Below are 17,595 nucleotides of genomic sequence, written 5' to 3'. Positions count from 1 at the left end.
TTCACATTTGTATCTATATACCACAATGAAACATTCCCACAACCAAACAATAAAATTATGCCCAGCACTTAAATTCTGTTCCTAGCAAGGCTGCCTGCAATATGGTGGCCAACACCCAGGAAAAGGGCCCCTTGTGGATTTGGCACCAGATCTGTATCAAATTACATTCTGCATTCAAATGCCAGATAGTTACTCATAAGTTTGCATTTCACGCCTTGCGGCATAGATTTAGAGGTTGTACTACAACAACTGCAGAGCTTTCTGATGGCCTGGAGCTGCAGGTGGCACTTCCAAGAGGAACCAACTGCTGCTGGCTTTAATTTGTTGAAATTAAAACAATGAAACTGATGGTTTCTTGTTGAATTCTGGTAGAAAAGCCATTGTGTTTTGGCAAAAAAGTAGTGGTATGGCCCTTGTATGCAGTGGCTTTTCAAGTCCCTTTGTCACCTGTCCTGACCTAACACCCCTCTTACCATGGACAATGACAACTGTTGCACTTCTAAATGATGCACAATGTTCAGGATAGACAGCCACCACCCACCAAAAAGATATAAAGAGTTTTTTCCCCCAATGTGAATTTGGGCTGGCAGAAAGAGCTCCTCAGTGATGTCAAAATACTGAAAATTGCAAACAGATTACCATGAATCTACCTGGTGTTTATTTCATGTTTTGGTAGTAACTTGAATTGGATAATCCTCCTCCTCGGATGGCATGAACAGCTGTAGGAGAAGATGCTGGATAATGACCAGGGCGGATAGGCTTGGCTACAAGAGGGGAAAAAATCATGAAAATTTAGCATGTAGATGAACTGCACACCATTTTCTGTTCCCATGGGTTCAAATGTATTTCAGAATTTCAAGTGTGGTAGAAAGAGTGAATATCATCTTGTATTGAGAGACACCATGTAAAACACAAGTGTACTGAGAACTAAGATTTTACAGTAATTATTCTACTTCATGGCTGGAAGAAACTGCATAAATTAAAAAAAAATCCTGTACAGACTTCATATAACTGACATACAATGGGAATACAAGTTCCGTGAACAATGGATGGAACACACACAAACACACTGATCACTACATTTTTATTTATTTAAAATATTTATGTCCTTTCTTGTCTCCCTGGACTCAAGGAGGCTAACAAAGCAACAGCTTGCAAACATATAAAAAGCAACAATCAATTAACCAGCAAGATAAAAATAGTCTGCAAGATACACACTTGCCCTGCTAACTACATGAACGCATTGGTGGGTTATTTATCAAATGGCTGCATCACTAAGAATTAGGCTGTAATATGGGATTGTACCAGATGGCCAGGAGATTACACATCCACCCACATAAAACTAGCACATCACAGAGAAGGCTAGCAGGCAGAATCTTTTTCCACAATGTGCCAGTTTAATACAAAGTGGGAACTGTTTGTAGGGAGGCACATTCTTCCACATGAACTCTCACTTGCAGACAGAAGTGGCACAGCCCAGTCACAAGTTTACACATTATGTGAGATAGAAGCACTGGAAGCAGATGCCATTTTACACCATTTCATTCTGCTTTTCATTGACTGTATTGATATTACTGATTTTAATGGATTTATAATGTATTTGTACTTTATTCAATCTTCTTGTAAACCACTTTGGTCATAATGCAGCCAATAAATAAATCTAAATGAATACTATGTCCATGATGAAAGTAGAGAGGACCAATTCCAAGAATACCTCGGGACTCTGGCTGTATCTAATACTGAGCAAGAAACAAAAAACAATGGTGCAGCAGAAAAAAATAGTGTTATTCCAATATACTGCCCCTTCTTACAGTATATTGCAATAAAACTATTTTTACCCTGCACCGTTTCTTTGCTTCTTGCTCCGTACTTGGGGTTGGCCCTCTTCTCCTGGATCTCATATGGAACATGAAGTGGATCACTGGACATCTATTTTCCCAATCAGGTGAGCCTTATTCTTCAAAATACAGTTTCTGACATTCCCCTAAAATGTTAGCTGGTTTAGAGGAGCCAGGATAGTGAATGCATTCTGCTCTTCTAAAAACGATTGCCTTCTCTGTCGTGTCAGATACATACCAATCTGGGCAGAGTGTGCTCTCCTTGCCATGTTCTTGGCTCTGACAGCCTCTTTAATGCGATCTACCTCCTGCTGGTATCTCTTCCGGTCCCGCATGGCATTCTCCTTGGCTTCCTTCAGTGCACTCTCCAAGGCCTTCACTCTCTCTGCTGTGGCTCGAAGTCGTTTTTCAAGCTTCGGAAGCTCACAGCGGAGATCTGCATTATCTCGTACCAGCTGAAGAAGGTGCAAGTGAAAATAGATTAAGAAAGCATTAAACTGCAGCTAAGCAGAAAATACTAAAATGCAGAGAACTTTTTTTTTTAAAAAAAAATATTCATTGTTACACAATATCCAATAACTTTGGGCCAGTTATTATTTGTTTGCTTTATTTATTGGTCACTTTTCTCTCTGAGACTCAAGGTGGGTTATGTGGGTTATCAATGCAATCAAATAGTATGAATCATCTGATAAGAACTACAAAAATGAGAAAAAAATTGCCAAAATATATTATAGGATATGTCAAGAAAAACAGGAAATGGTATTCCAAAAGTAGAAAACAAGGCAGGATTATACACACAACATACAGAGGACACTATCTCTCTCTCTCTTATGTTTATTGTCTTAGCCATAAGCCATAACAAATCATACAGTAAAAAGCAATAGCAATAGCATACACAGTGGCATGCTGTATCTTTATAAAAGCATTTTCTTGAACCATTTTGTTACGCTGTAGCCCTATTCCCTTTATAAAAATGCCCTCTTGAACAGCTGTTCTATGTAGCCTGCTCTACACATTCTTTCGCAACAAGAGCATTGTATTTGCTTGTTATATGTGCTGTGCCCTTGTGCTGCAAAGGCACAGCGAAACCATTTTCAGTAGAGATCAGGTTCATTTCCAAGGTCATCAAAACTCACTGAACCCTTAGGAAACACAGCAAGCCAAACCAGGTCTGCTTCAAAAGCAAGTCCTATGTCATTCAAATGTGTTTTTTTAAGCATTTAAATTAGTTTTTCCAAATATATTAAACAAAGAATGGATTCAATGTTATGCTAAATGTATTATTTCTCCTTTTTATAATAGGACCAATCACTATTCCTATGACTATTATTGACATTTCATTGGGAAACAAAAGGCCAAATGAGACAAGACACTGGGAGCTCCATCCATGGAACTCCTTGCATTTGTTTCCTTTCAAACCGCCAGTGTATGGACCACTATTCAGATCTGAACGGCAGAGTGAGTCTATGTGTATGTTTAAGCCTTTCATACTATGCTTACTGTCCTGATCCAAAATAAATTTGTAGGGTGGCAATTTTGTTTAGGGTTGAAAAAATACAGGAAGGCTTAATAAAAAAAAATCAGATGCTCCATAGCTTCCAGTGTCTTATCTGGCTTGACCAAATGAAAGGAGATGGAGAAGGGAAAGTAAAAGAGTGACCACAGGTATGTTTTCTATAGCCCATGTAGTACTCTGTTTACAAAGAAAATCACTGTGCACATTTAAATGTTCCATGAGTCAGACACAAAACAGTGCTTCAGTTTGGCAACACTCAACACAACATGTGTTTAATGCCTGAATGGATGGGAAAGATTCATAGACAAGCATTTTGTAACTACTACTTTTACCTGTTTGTGAACCTTTGTAAGTTGTTCCAGGTTGTTTTCCAGAAATGAAATTTTCTGCTTCTGAGCAGCACTTCCACCTCCATCATCACTGTCCAGTTCGACACTCTATGCAGGAAGCAAAGAGAAGAATTAGAATCAAGGTTCTGAATATTGAATAACTGCGGTTGAGGGCCAAACTACAAGTGACGAATGACACAGGTTGGACACTTTTCAGCTTCCCTCAAGTTTTGATGGGAAATGGAGGCAGTTTGGTGGAATGTTGGACAAGTGACAGTTGAAAAGTCCATTGGAGAGCAGTCGGAGAGCCAAGCTGCAAGACCAGGATGCCTACATTTCCCATCAAAACTTGAGGGAAGCTGAAAAGTGTCTAACCTGTGTCATTCGTTACTTGTAGTTTGGCCCTGAGGTTGTGAAATAAAACCCACCTTTCCTAGAATTTCATTACAGGATAGCAAACCTTAAAAGAGTTCCTAGTATATCAGCCATTTGGCTAATAGTATCAGAAGTAATCAAAATTTCTCTTCAATTTAACGGAACAAGGAAAACCAAACAGAATCTTCACATTCTCCTCCTGCCATATTAAGCTAAACCTTGAACATAGCCTTGTGCATCACTCTAATTCCCCCAGATGTAAATCTTGTCTTTAAATATCCATTAAAGTACAGTTGAACTGTCTTCATGCTTATTTCCCATTTCACCACAGACATCTCTCTGTGTTCACATACAATAATAGCTGGTGGTGATTTTCAGTTGAATACTGCATGTTCAGGTTGTGAGAGAAACTAGTCTATTTCTTTGAGAAATTCTGAAAACTTTTCTAAGCCCCTTCCCACTCCTGTAAAGCCAGCTTCTGACTCAAACCTATTACCTGATAAAGTTTCACGCTATCGCCTGCACTAAGCCCTTCCAATTAAGGAGTGAGATTGATTAGAATTTGGGTCTGGGCCTTTTGAGTTATGACTCTATAAAATCAGCTACTCTGTGAGAATTTACCTTGTAGGACACGTATACACTAGTCAAGATTTTACTTATGCTTGTCTTAAATGGAGGTGGTGGGATTTTCAGTGTACTGTTTTGGAAGCATTAAAGAATTGAGGCTTCCGTGGAACATACTGCATGGTTTACAGGGATCTGTCTGGAACATGGTAGGCTTCAGTGAGAGACAAGGATACAGCTGGGTCACTGGTGCCAGTCAGCAAATTTGAGTTCCAAGGACAGAACTACTAGATACAAGCAACCAATCAGCATTCTCTGGCTAGTGTTCTTAGATGATCTGGAATCTAGATGATCATGTGAGATGGCAGATCAACCTCCTCCTGCATTTCAGAAGACAAGGAAGCCCATTTCTGTTTGCACACCCTGAGGCAGAGAGTCCAGCCCTGTTCCCCATTTGTAGCATTCTGAAGGGCTCTGTTTTCATGTTACTTGATAAAAGTGAAAGGAGCTCACTGACTATCCTTCCAAAGGACTCATACATCATCTGGTGTACCCTTGCAGACCCCCAGGGTTCCCAGGACCCCCAGTATGAGAAATACTTATTAGACAAAATTACTTAATGTGTTTGCACAATTTATCTGTGATATAATGTATAGGTAAGTGAATATTGAAGTAATCTGGAAGTAGTATAGTTAAGTGAGAGACAGCCAGTTTTGTCAAGATAAAAAGCAGACACTTGCTGTGTCGAGGATGCTCCAGCATAGTTTTCCTGTTGCATCTATGAAGCTTTGCTCTTGGCTTACCAGGAATAGTTTAGGCCCACTTCTGGGAGAAGACAGGCTGTCCAATGCCTTGACAGTGTATGTGTACCCTTGAGCAGAGGGCTATCATCAACATTCTTTGAATTCTTCTCTGTCTTTGTAAGTAACAAAATTGGGTTGTACTCTTATTCATGATTTCTATCATTCTTACATATTCTATAGAATCTGAAAGCAGATACTTGCTTGCCTCTTACAGCATCTGTATTATGTATTCAAATACAGCCAGAAATACATTAGCATTTCATTGCACTATAACAACAAAAATTAAAATTGTATTTGCTGAATATGGAGGCAGGGGGAGAAATTGACATTTTATCAAAACTCCCCATCTGCCATAACAACTTACTTTTTTTACTCTGGTGGTAAGATCTTGAACAAACAGTTTGCGCAAGTTATGGAGGGTCTGCAGTTCTCTAGCCTGGATTTTTTTAAAAAAAATGAAAAGAAAAAAATTAATTAATATCACCCATTTCACTTTAACACCACAAAACAAGCTGTTATGTGAGTACATTCTTATTGACAGAAATGTTTTCAATAAATATTACACTGCAGGAGCTGAGAGAGGGGGAGCAATTGCTATGACTCACTTTGGGGCAACTTCTCCCGGGAACAACACAAACTGAATTTCTGACTTCTTAATATATTAATTGCACTTTTGCATATATTTCATATCATGCTACTAGTGGTAATATAAATATGAGGATAATCCTATCCAGCAAGGATGATTTCCATGCAGAATCACCTTTAAGCCGTGTCCCGTGCATGCAAAAGGGTGCTGCTGCAAAGGATAAACATCCCTGCAGCATTCAGCTCTAAACAATGGGTTGGATCCAGCCAGCTTTTCCACTCAATCTCACCTAATTCCTCTCCTTACTACAGCTCCCATCCCACACGGCTTATGCCCATGCAGATTCCTGTAAACGCCAGCACAGTCTTTTGGGTGGACAAAGGGGACCCCCTACTTCCTTTTTCAATACCAAAAGATCTGGTTGGATCCAGCCCACTGTGATCTCTACTGGGTTGGGTACGTGCTGCATCTTCTAACAAAACCTGACATGCTCAGCTTTGACAGTGCTGATCACAGGGCAGAGTAAATCCAAATACAGGGCATCTACCCCTCATATGCTAGGAGCTGTCAAAACTAAACGCATCTTCCATGTGTTTCTCTATAAATGCGTGTACATATGTTTGATATTTTGGCAGGCTGCAATAGATGTATTTAAAGCCACAGAATCTGGCAATTACAGATATTTCAAGAACTACAGGAAGCATATTTAAAAACAAAAATATAATCTATTCTCTTGTGACAAACCTTTAACATCCCTAATATCAATGAAGCTATACTATGAAGGAAAGAGAGCAAACAGGGCTACCAACTGGATAGTCCCTTACCATAAATATTAACTCATATTTCTGAAAGAAGGCAGAATATTCAAAACATAACTGAAATGTGTTACAGAAAACATTTTGTATCCCTAGCAAAGCTAAATATAGGAAATGTAAAGGGTTCAAAGTGTTCCTTAGGAAAAATACAAGCAAAGCCTGAAAATAGAATACACATACCACAGTTTCTTCCAGTCCCTTAAGATCTTCTCTTGCTTGTTCCCTTTTATCATTAAGCAATCTAGACAGAGAATTATGGGCCATTACTTAAAAACTGAAGTTGAACAATACACAAAATAAAGGTGAAATTATAAAGTCATGTTTCCCAAGTTAATGAAGCATAACTTGCTTATTCTGCAGTCACTCCATTGGCTACCTATCAGCCACCGTGCTCATTTCAAGGTATTGGTTATCACATACAAAGCTCTTCACGGCCTTGGTCCAGCATACCTATGGGACTGCCTCCCTCCCTATGTTCCTCCACAGTAGCTTCATTCATCTGAACAGGGTCTCCTGCAGGTGCCACCCTGCAATGGATGAAATTGACAACAGCCTGTACACGGGCTTTCTCTGTGGTGCCCCCTACCCTGTGGAACGGCCTGCCTGAGGAGGTCAGAAGAGCCCCTACTCTCCTAGCTTTCTGAAAATGATACAAAACCAAATTATTCAAAAAGGCTTTTGCATTGAAGGCAAGGGCTCTCGGATGCTTTGCTAATGAGTTAAGGACCACAGACTTCACCACTATGTTGCCTTATGTACTACCTGTTGTCTTAAATGCGTGCTCTTATTAACTATTTGTGCTTCATGTGGTCTAATGTCAGCCCTAGAGTTGCTTATGTTCTGTTTCAGCATTTCTTCAATCCTGTATTGGGTCCTTACTAATGCCATGTCTTTGTAAAATTGTGTTTATTTACCCTATGATATTGTTTATAGAAACATCCTTGAAACTGACTATACTAATCTCACGCTGTGTAATCCGCCTTAAGTCCCAGTGAGAAAGGCGGACTATAAATGACACAAATAAATAAAAAAAATCTCAGTCCATTTATGTATCCCTGATCAAAGACACAACAGGTATATCTAAACATCCTGAACATCAATATTTAACAGTGCCATCCTATACAGTGTTATACCCTTCTAAGTGCCAAACCCCTTTGAAGGATCCAATGCAGAAACTTCTATTCATGTATTTACAGAATGCAATCTCTAGTTGGCAACCCGGGCTACAAATCCAGGTTGTTTGAAAGGGGGAAAAGGACGGGGGGACTTGAAAAAAACAAACAAGCAATTTCTTCAGTTTTCCATCTGAAAGAAGCAGTGTGACCTAAAACAGACGCTGTCACCAGTGTGGAGGCTCATTGTCCAGAAGCAACACTGTTGGAGGGTCAGCTATTAAACATAATAGGAAAAGATTGTCCTGTTAATTCCTAATCACCCTGCTAACTTACATGAGCTTTTCCAGCTTCTTTTCCCGTTCCTGATCTTCTACTTTCAATTTCTCATAATCAGAGCTCAGTTTCTCTTGCTCCAGCTGCAGCTTCTGATTCATACTGAAAAAGGAAAGAAGGAAAATAGATCAAACAGTTATTAGAATGCAAGAGATGCCCTGCTAGACTAGAACAGTGGTCCAACCAAGTCCAGGATCCTATTTGATACAGCAGCCAACCACATAGTCTTAGAGGGCCATGGAGGCCAAGGATATTTCCTGATGTTGCTTCTCAACACTGGCATTCAAAACCTTACTGCCTCTGGATATAGTTATCTTGGCTAGTAGCCACTGATGGACCTACAAGAATATGCCTAACCCTCTTTTTAAAGCTGTTAAAGGATTTTTTAGACCTCTTTCCATGAAATCTTGTTGTGAGCATACATTCCAGCTGAAAGCATGAATATTACAGGAGCCCTGCTCTAGTGTTACAATTCTTCCTGTTGTGATATCCTGCAGGTCATCTATGTCTCGGGTAGGCAAGAAGGGTCACTGAGCAAAGTATAAACGTCTTGTTATTATTAAGATTTTACCTTGAATCAGCTTCTTCCCAGAAGTATAACAAAAATATGGCTCGAGCTTTTCAAATGTTTGTATAATTCATTTGTCACTCAAGCTTGTCAGATGCCATGTATTCTGGGAGATGCATCATTTTGCATCATTCTGAAAGGGTGTTTATATTAACCTTTTTGATCTTTTATTCTGTAAACAAGTAGCACTAAGGGTATAGAAGATCCCCTGATGTAACTGGTCTTTATGCATATGATCCAGAGAGAGAGGAAATATGCATCTGGGTTATTTATAAATAATAAAGAACCCATTTTTCTTTATAGATCACTGATTTGGTGTCTTAATTCTGTGTGAGGTTATTGGCTGAAGGGGGGGGATTGAACTGGCACGCAGAGTACTCTATAATAAATCCCCTTTCAAAAGCCATCTCCGATATTGGCCATCAATACATCCAATGGCAGCAAATTTCACAACTGAATTATTACTATGGCAAGTGAAGAAAGAACCAAAAAGCCATTACAGCTAGGTCAAAGGTGCCCCAATGATTAAAACAAATAGTATATCACACCATTAGCAAATGACTCCACAAAGGAATTCTGTTATAAAGAACTTGGAAGACATTAAATTTGATATTTCAGAAATAGTTGCTTTTATGCACATTAGATAATTTACATTTTTACATCAGATAATTTACATTTTTACATCAATCTCACTTGTCAATGTGAGATACATAAAAGTCAGTTGACATTTGTCTGTCAAAATGTCCATTTACTTATGCCCAAGTCTAAAAGGCAATATACTCAGGAGGAAAGGCAGTCCATAAGGATGCCATGATCAATGGCATCAAAAGCCACTGAGAGGTCTAGAATTAATAAGGTTGCACTGCGACTGTCATTTTCAGGCACATGTTATCCACCAGGGTGACCAAGGCTGTTTCAGTCCCATAACTAGGCCTGAAGCCAAACTGGAATGGGCCCAAACAATCTGCTTTCAATCTGGAACCAGCCAGCCACAGCTCATTCAATCACCTTGCTCAAGAATGGTGCATTTGAAACTGGTTGGTAGATTAAGTCTCCTGGGTCCAGAGTACATTTCTTTAGGGAGTGGCTGCACCAGTGCCCACTTCAATGCAGGAGGAACCACCCTCCCTTTCAGAGAGGCATTTACTGTCTCTTGGACTCAGTCCACCAGCCACACACTTTCTCAGTAGATTTAAGCAGCCAAGGGGAACAAGGGTTATACAGGCAGATGGTAGGTCTCAAACTTCTAAAACTTCCCTATCCACATCCTCAGACTGAACAAGCTGAAAGGTATCCCACCCAACTGTAGAAATCTGATCTTGTCACTGCTAATGTAATGGATGTGAGAGATTTCCCTGCAAAATGATCACTGCAGGCTACAGAGCAGTCCTTCAGAGCAGAGAATCACTTCAATGCATTCAGAGAGGAAAAAAAGCCAGCAATACTTATGCAGGAAACAGTCTTCATGGTTGTATTTCTGGCAATGGATTATCAATATATCTATAGATGAAGTAGTGAACCCCATAGTTAGCCCTTGATTTAATTAAGCAGAGACTATTTGAAAGAGCACAATTAAAGGAGGAATGTTACTGTCCTTGAAGGAAGCAGAAAGGTAGCTGAAGTGCCTGTAATGTCTACAAGACCAGCCTCCTCCTGGAGGAGAGACCCTTTGAAGTCAGGAGAGACCACCAAATAATTGCAGTGGCCTGTTTCCAGAAATCACATTGCTCAGGAGGATAATCTGGGATATTTTTTTTTTGCCAGCTCTATACAGCATCATTCCTAGATACAATTGTTGTCATGTATTTTATTAATTAAGAAAAAAACAGCAATTGGTGAAAATGAAAGAATCTTTAACAACAGTATAACCCTTACATGTTCTGCATGCAAAACACATAGGGATTATACTATTATTAAAGATTCTTCCCTTTGCACCAATTGATGTTTTTTCTGTTTTGCCTTGGTGTGGCCCCCCTTCTTCTCCACATGCATTTTATTAAAACAGTTTTCAGCAGCATCTACTATCCAGGCTTGCTCATATTCTAAAAGACATTCAGAGCCACCATTTATTTTTCTAATTCCATCCACTTCTGTACAATTACTTTATATCAGATTAATAGGGCAAAAAAAAGGCCTGAAAAATATTTCTAACTACTCAGCTGCATGAAAAGTCCCTTTTTGTTCAATTACTATAAAGCAGTACAAAGGTAGCTGTCGGAAGAGTTTTTTGCCCTTTGTTTATTCAGCAAAAATAGGAGCAGTATACCAGAGAGAGAGAGATTCAGAGCACAGGCTGGTGGGTTTTAATGAGAGGCTTGCCAATAAATCTCGATGAGAATAGGTGTGCAGTGTGCAGTGTGTGTGTGAGTGTATTCGGAGAAAGTTAAGGATAGCCAATAGGGAGATAATATAGGAGCTTACTCTCTGATTTCATCGATGGTTTTCTGTTTCTCCTCAATCTCGTCCCGTAGCCTTGACAGCTGCTTCTGGTGGGCTTCCCTGTGACTTTCCATCTGCTGCTCCAGAGTAGTCTGTTTATTAAAAAAAGGAAGCGAATAAATTTCAAATATTTGTCTTTTTGTTCTTTGCTTTGTCCAATATTTCATACAACTATTTACAGGTAATCTCTAATCTGTATAAGTTCTATGAATCTTCATCAACGTCTAAAACTAACCTGCAGAATGATATGTATCCTATCATTCCACTGAACAAAGTCTGAACTGAAGGCCACCTCCAACCTAAGGAGCCTTCTTCCAATGGAAAAACCTCTTTGGGCTGTAGGAACTTTTTCCAGACTAAAGTAGGATATATGCCACTCTCTTGTATAGACCCATCATGTTGGTTCTGAAAGCAAATTGCCACATGTGCATGCATACACCATTTCCATGCACCTGCTGACAGCTATTTGGGCCATATGTAAGCCCAACAGCTCCTCTGTTCTGGAGGAGCTGAAGCTCAGAATATTCAGTGGAGGATAGCTGGAGAAAACCAACTGTTGAGAGAGGCATCTGAAGGAAGCTGGGAAAGGCTCTTATCTTGAGAGAGGAAGAGAAAAGGAAGAATAGCTTAAGAGAGAAAAAGAAAACAGAAGGCTTTTCTTAGTAAAGTTACTGAAGGCTTTGAAAGGATAACATTGCTGCTTTCCCTAACCAAAATATCATAATAATATAGAGGTCGTTCCTATCAAGAACCTTATAGAGCATTACAGTCACCTCTTAAATGTCTTCCTCAGTCTGCAGGAGATTACATCAGCTTCAAGAAACTGGAGTTCATTTTACTCCTGCAACTTTTCAGGATAAAATTACAAGCTTAATGGATTATAGAATTGGAGATTTTCAGCCTTGAATTACCTGTTCCCTTCAATAAGGTTTGTTAGCTATATTTATTGTTATTTATTTATTTATTTAAAACTAAAACTATTTAATATATTGGTGCTATTTATCCTGTGTAATTAATACATATTTGTGGTTCCTAGGAATCAGACAGTGTTTTAGGATGCACAGCAGAGTAGCAAATTCTAACAGAGCAGCCCTGTTTAGTCTCTGCTGCAAGGAGAAGAGCCACTGCTACAATATAGCTGTTCCCAGAATTAGGCTATAAAACTCTGATAAATTTAAGCCAAACATCTAACCAACATTCAGTTGCTACTGTCTTATTGCATGGGATCCAGAGGTTTCCCCTTTAGTTACACGGATACGCCACTGTCCCAGCTCTTGCACTGTATGATGCAAATGCCATGGTCATCCGTTAGACAATTCCAGTGTCCTCACAACTCTGTCATTCCAAACACAAAAGCCATTTTCTGGAGAAAAACATGTTTCCAGTGGTTGTACTCTCCCCCCCTGGTGTGTAACTCTCAGCACTGGAGTACTTATTCAGCCTGTTCATCTTCACCACCATTTCAGGAAATGTAACTTGAAGATTTGTTTTTAAGATGTCCTCGTTGGCACGTATAGTTAGCAGCAACTACTGAAACCTTTGGCCAGTACTAAAACTTTTCATTCTGTGATCAGCAACATGGCCATCTCACCCATCCTTCCATCACAAGCTCACACCAACCTTGCCTACCTTGTTCTATCAGTACCTTGCCTATCAGTACAGGTTACTGAATGGATATCATGGATGGCTAAAAAGGCAATTAAGTGGGTTCTAGATCAAATCAAGCCTGAATACTCCCTAAAAACTAAAATGATGAGACTGAAGCTTTCATACTTTGGTCACATCATGAGAAGACATGGAAAAGACAATAATGCTAGGAAAGGTAGAAGGCAGTAGGAAAAGAGGAAGACCTAAGGTGAGATGGCTGGACCCAATAAAGGAAGCCACAGCCTCTGGTTTGAAAAATCTGAGCAGGCTGTTAATGATAGGACATTCTGGCGATCTTTCTTCCATAGGGTTGCCATAAGTGGAAAGCGACTTGATGCCACATAACACACACACAGTAAACTGCTGCTTCTCGATTAGGGTTAGCACAAACGCATTGCCTTACAAACACATTGCCAGGAAGAAACAATAAAAAACATTTTAAAATTTTGGAATAGCCCCCCTCCTGCCAAATTGCAAACATGTACTATTTGATTTATTAGTGCACACTGACATTTTGCTACAAAATGTTAATTAAATGTACAGAATGGCAGCATAAACATACATGGCAGCATGATTTGGCCTTCATCAGCAGTCTGAAAAGTGATGGTTGTTGTGGATTTTCCGGGCTGTATAGCCGTGGTCTTGGCGTTGTAGTTCCTGACGTTTCGCCAGCAGCTGTGGCTGGCCTCTTCAGAGGTGTAGCACCAAAAGACAGAGATCTCTCACACTGTCTGAAGATGCCAGTCACAGCTGCTGGCGAAACGTCAGGAACTACAACGCCAAGACCACGGCTATACAGCCCGGAAAACCCACAACAACCATCGTTCTCCGGCCGTGAAAGCCTTCGACAATACAAGTCTGAAAAGTGTTTTTGTGAGAAACTTATCTTACAGCTGCAGCCCACAAAGTTACCTTCATTTCCTCCGCATCCTGCAGCAAAGTCAAGTGTTCCTTTTCTTTATCTTTGAAGCTAACTTCATGCATTTTCTCTATTAAAAGGAAAAAAATTAAGCCAACAACAACTTCTGTTTAAAGCAATATTTTTTTAACAGAAAGCCAATTATGTCCCCAAAGAGTAGCTCTTGGCAAACAAAAGATACTTCTTCGCATACGCCTGTCTTGGCTGCGTTCTCTACAGAAGCAAAACCTAAAGGAACTGGCTTCCCACCACAGTAGCTGTTGTTTCTTTACATCATTTCATAGTCAGGCTAGCCTTTAACCTATGCTTTGCAAGAGATGCCTTTTAAAAAGCTAAAGGTTGGTAACCCTGTACAGCACCATCTGTGCTATTAAACAATTCTGCTTCTTCCTCCTTGCGTTCTCATGTCAACCATTGCTAATTTAGAACGCAACAATCTTCCGAGGCCAATTCACATGAGCAAAACGGAATGTCAAGATCCTCTGAAGTTCCATGTAGCGTTCACCACATGGTGAAGTAGTCACACAACTCTTCAGCACCTCAGTCAGCTGGCAGCTCGACTGACATTTACATAGCATTGCAAATCTGCTCGAAATGGATTGTGGATCGTGATAGACAGAGCCTTTGTAGATTGCCACGTAATGCTGAGTTAGAGGATGCATGACATTTGTATAGTATATTTGTTTTAATTGTGCAGAACTGGCAAGTCAGTTATCACAAATGCCCCTCTACACTGATTTAAGTAATCCTTAAAATTAATTAGTTCAACATGCTAGTCAGAAGTGTATTTTTGTGTCCAGTGAACAAAAATAACGCCTAACTGAAATTCAACATTTATTCTAAAAAGGCACAAGAGCTGTTTCTATCGGAGATAGGGGGACAGAAAATTTAACAGCATGTGAAATGGCCTTATACATATTCAATCCACCGATCTAGTTCAGTGTTGTCTGTGCTGACCAGCAGCTGCTCTCCATGGTCTCTGGCACAGAGGTCCTTCCCAACACCTGTCATAGAAGATTCAAGACTTGCCAGGGACTGAATCTGGCACCTCGGGCATGTTCTCTACCACTAAGCATTTCCCTACCTTGGGCGCGCAATTTGGCCAGCTCTTCGTTCAGTGAGTCCTGTGATTCTTCCAGTTGTCTTCGTTTATGCTCCATGTTCTGCATATAGTCTGTGAGAGACTTGATTTTAGCTTCATGCTTTAAAAGAAATCAAACGAAACAATGTTTAATGCAGGCCACAGAAAAGCATGGTGAAAAATTAACTGGAAAGACAAGAGAACTCCAATAACCTGTGAGATGAGGAGCTGGCAAGCAGCAAGTTCCCTTTCACTGGCGTTCATCTTCCTATTGGAGTCTATCTGGGCACTCTCTAACTGCTTGCTGCGGTTCACCAGAGATTTCACCTCCGATTTCATTTTGCTGATGTAGAGTCGAGCCATAGTGAATTCCTCCTCAATCACACCATTGACATCTGCTAACTGAACATGAAAAACAGTTTTACAACAAAGGGCTACCTGGAAATTCCATCTGTTATTACTCTGATAGAGAAGTAAAAATATGCTTGTGTTTGACTCCGAGATCAACCCGATTTGTATTGGTTCTTCCCTGCTCTTTGGGGTAGCACAGCTGTGGAACCCTGAAAGGCTTGTCTCAGCGCTTCATTGCTCAGCGTAGATACTAAGATGAGACCTTTCTACTCCCATCAAACATTATAAAGGTTTCCGTTTAGCTTCCTTAAATATTTTGGTCTTCGATAAATGGACTCTAAATTGTGACGAGCAGCCTTTTGAAACTGTTGTATGGTGATGTATGACTGAAATTTAAAGCTATAATCAGGGCTTTTTTTCTGGGAAAAGAGGTGGTGGAACTCAGTGGGTTGCCCTTGGAGAAAATGGTCACATGGCTGGTGTCCCTGCCCCCTGCTCTCCAGACAGAGGGGAGTTTAGATTGCCTTCCAAGCCTCCCTCTGTCTGGAGAGCAGGGGGCGGGGCCACTAGCCATGTGACCTTTTTCAAGAGCTTCCGGAACTCCATTCCACTGCGTTCCTGCTGAAAAAAAGCCCTGGCTATAATCAATAAGCCCACAGAGAGATAGCCATATTAGCCTGTTGTGGCAAACTCAACAGTGAGTGCTGTGGCACTTTCAAGACTAGCAGGCTGATAACAGCATAAGCCCACTTTATCAGACACATAAAGTGTTATTTTTAGCTGGCAGATATCTCACATGGACCTGCCTGTCTCATCTGTTTCTTAATTTTTTTTTTGTCCTAAACTTTTTGTTTTCAAGTGAGGATAACTTAATATCCACTGTATTCATTCTCTGATCAAGCTGTCTCCTTCAAATTGTTGGTAAAAATCACAAACCATGTGATTTAGAACTAGTTGGAATCTATAGTTCAAATCTGATTTTTAACAACAAAGATGGAGCAAGGGAGAGCAAGAAACCCAGCCTCGGGCAATCTAAACTAGTCTTCAGGAAATATTTTGTGAAATATAGAGCCACCAGAGAATGTTGTAGCATATCCCGAGGAGCTGCAGTAAAACAACACTATTGTAATACATACTCGGTTCCCACTAGTTAGTAGCTTTCAGTTCACCTTCTCAAGGATACACTTATTGCCTATCAGAGTTTGCCTGCATGCGTTTGCACTAGTCCAGTTATTAAATCAAGGTTTTTCTTCTTAGATACCAGCAGATACCAGATACCTTAACTTGTCTGCTATTTCATGATATTTACCAACATTTCCTATGTGTTGTACTGCTAGATCTACTCAACCACAGTACATATTACCAACCACTACATATGTATATGCCAGACATCACTTACCAGACAACTATACAAACATTTCTTGGCGACCAGATTAAATTTCCTTTGCTGGTTATGTGTATAAGCTATTAGCAAAAATTCAAGCATCCCTGTGCTGCATAATGTTATTTAGTATCTATTAAATAAAGAAAAACACCCAAAGAGCTCATGAGGGCTGTTTCCCCACTCTCAATCCACTTTTGCTGTAGTTTTACCAAATTGTCAGAGGCTTAAGAAAGGCTGTAACTTCGTTGTACCATAACAATAAATCTTCATGACACTAGGAAGTGTACATGATACAATCTAGAACCTGTAGGATGTTCTTACTTCTTACAGTAACACTAGGAAAAACATCTCATTTTAATGTCACTGACAGGAAAAAAAACTTTCCTAAAAAAAAAAATTGTGACAATCTTCTCATCCTTTCCTATGTACAGGGGTTAGGTCACTATTATAAAAGAGGCCTTGAACTCAGGGACAATTCTTACACCATCTGTGGCATCCTATACAGAGTTACACCCTTCTAAGCCCACTGAAATCAATGGAATTAGAACGGACAGGTTCATGGCAACGGCTCCATGGAATGATAAAATATCTGAAAGCTGCTCACAGATTACTCAACCATGGGGAATCACTCCCACCACTGCAAAAGGAATGGAGTCTCTCCACATGGTCTGTGATTCATGCCGCAAGCAACTTTCAGCCCCTGCACTGAGCCCCTGGCATATGCAAGTTTCTAGCAGCTTCCCACATGGCAGATGTAACAAGAGAATCTTCGAGTAATTAGAATGACACGATAGTTTAAAAAACTTTTTGCATGTACTGATGTACATATCACACTAAGATTTTATCAGTCAACAATACATAAAAGAGAGAGTGCATGTGTGTGAGATATATGCTTAATTTGCTCCTCATAACAACATATTAAGACAAATTCC

At 40.0% G+C, this 17,595-nt stretch overlaps 1 protein-coding gene across 3 annotated transcripts in view; it reads right to left on the bottom strand.

Moving 5' to 3' along the window:
* Window positions 1-657: 657 nt before the first annotated feature.
* KIF5C (kinesin family member 5C) overlaps window positions 658-17,595 on the bottom strand; it is a 126,022-nt gene continuing 109,084 nt past the window's right edge. The window contains exons 16-25 of one of the 3 annotated variants that reach the window (XM_054971827.1): window positions 15,142-15,330; window positions 14,932-15,049; window positions 13,841-13,917; window positions 11,264-11,373; window positions 8,275-8,376; window positions 7,007-7,067; window positions 5,790-5,861; window positions 3,687-3,791; window positions 2,077-2,293; window positions 658-764 (exon numbers count right to left, since the gene is read on the bottom strand). In XM_054971827.1, coding sequence (XP_054827802.1) covers window positions 658-764; window positions 2,077-2,293; window positions 3,687-3,791; window positions 5,790-5,861; window positions 7,007-7,067; window positions 8,275-8,376; window positions 11,264-11,373; window positions 13,841-13,917; window positions 14,932-15,049; window positions 15,142-15,330 — 1,158 coding nt within the window. The remainder of the gene's footprint in view (window positions 765-2,076; window positions 2,294-3,686; window positions 3,792-5,789; window positions 5,862-7,006; window positions 7,068-8,274; window positions 8,377-11,263; window positions 11,374-13,840; window positions 13,918-14,931; window positions 15,050-15,141; window positions 15,331-17,595) is intronic. The other 2 variants (XM_054971828.1, XM_054971829.1) reach the window with 2 other exon arrangements.

Source organism: Eublepharis macularius, chromosome 2 (assembly GCF_028583425.1).
Source record: "Eublepharis macularius isolate TG4126 chromosome 2, MPM_Emac_v1.0, whole genome shotgun sequence".
NCBI classification, from domain to species: domain Eukaryota; kingdom Metazoa; phylum Chordata; class Lepidosauria; order Squamata; family Eublepharidae; genus Eublepharis; species Eublepharis macularius.
The sequence above is the reverse complement of the archived record's forward strand: the minus strand, read 5'-3'. Positions and strand labels throughout refer to the sequence as shown.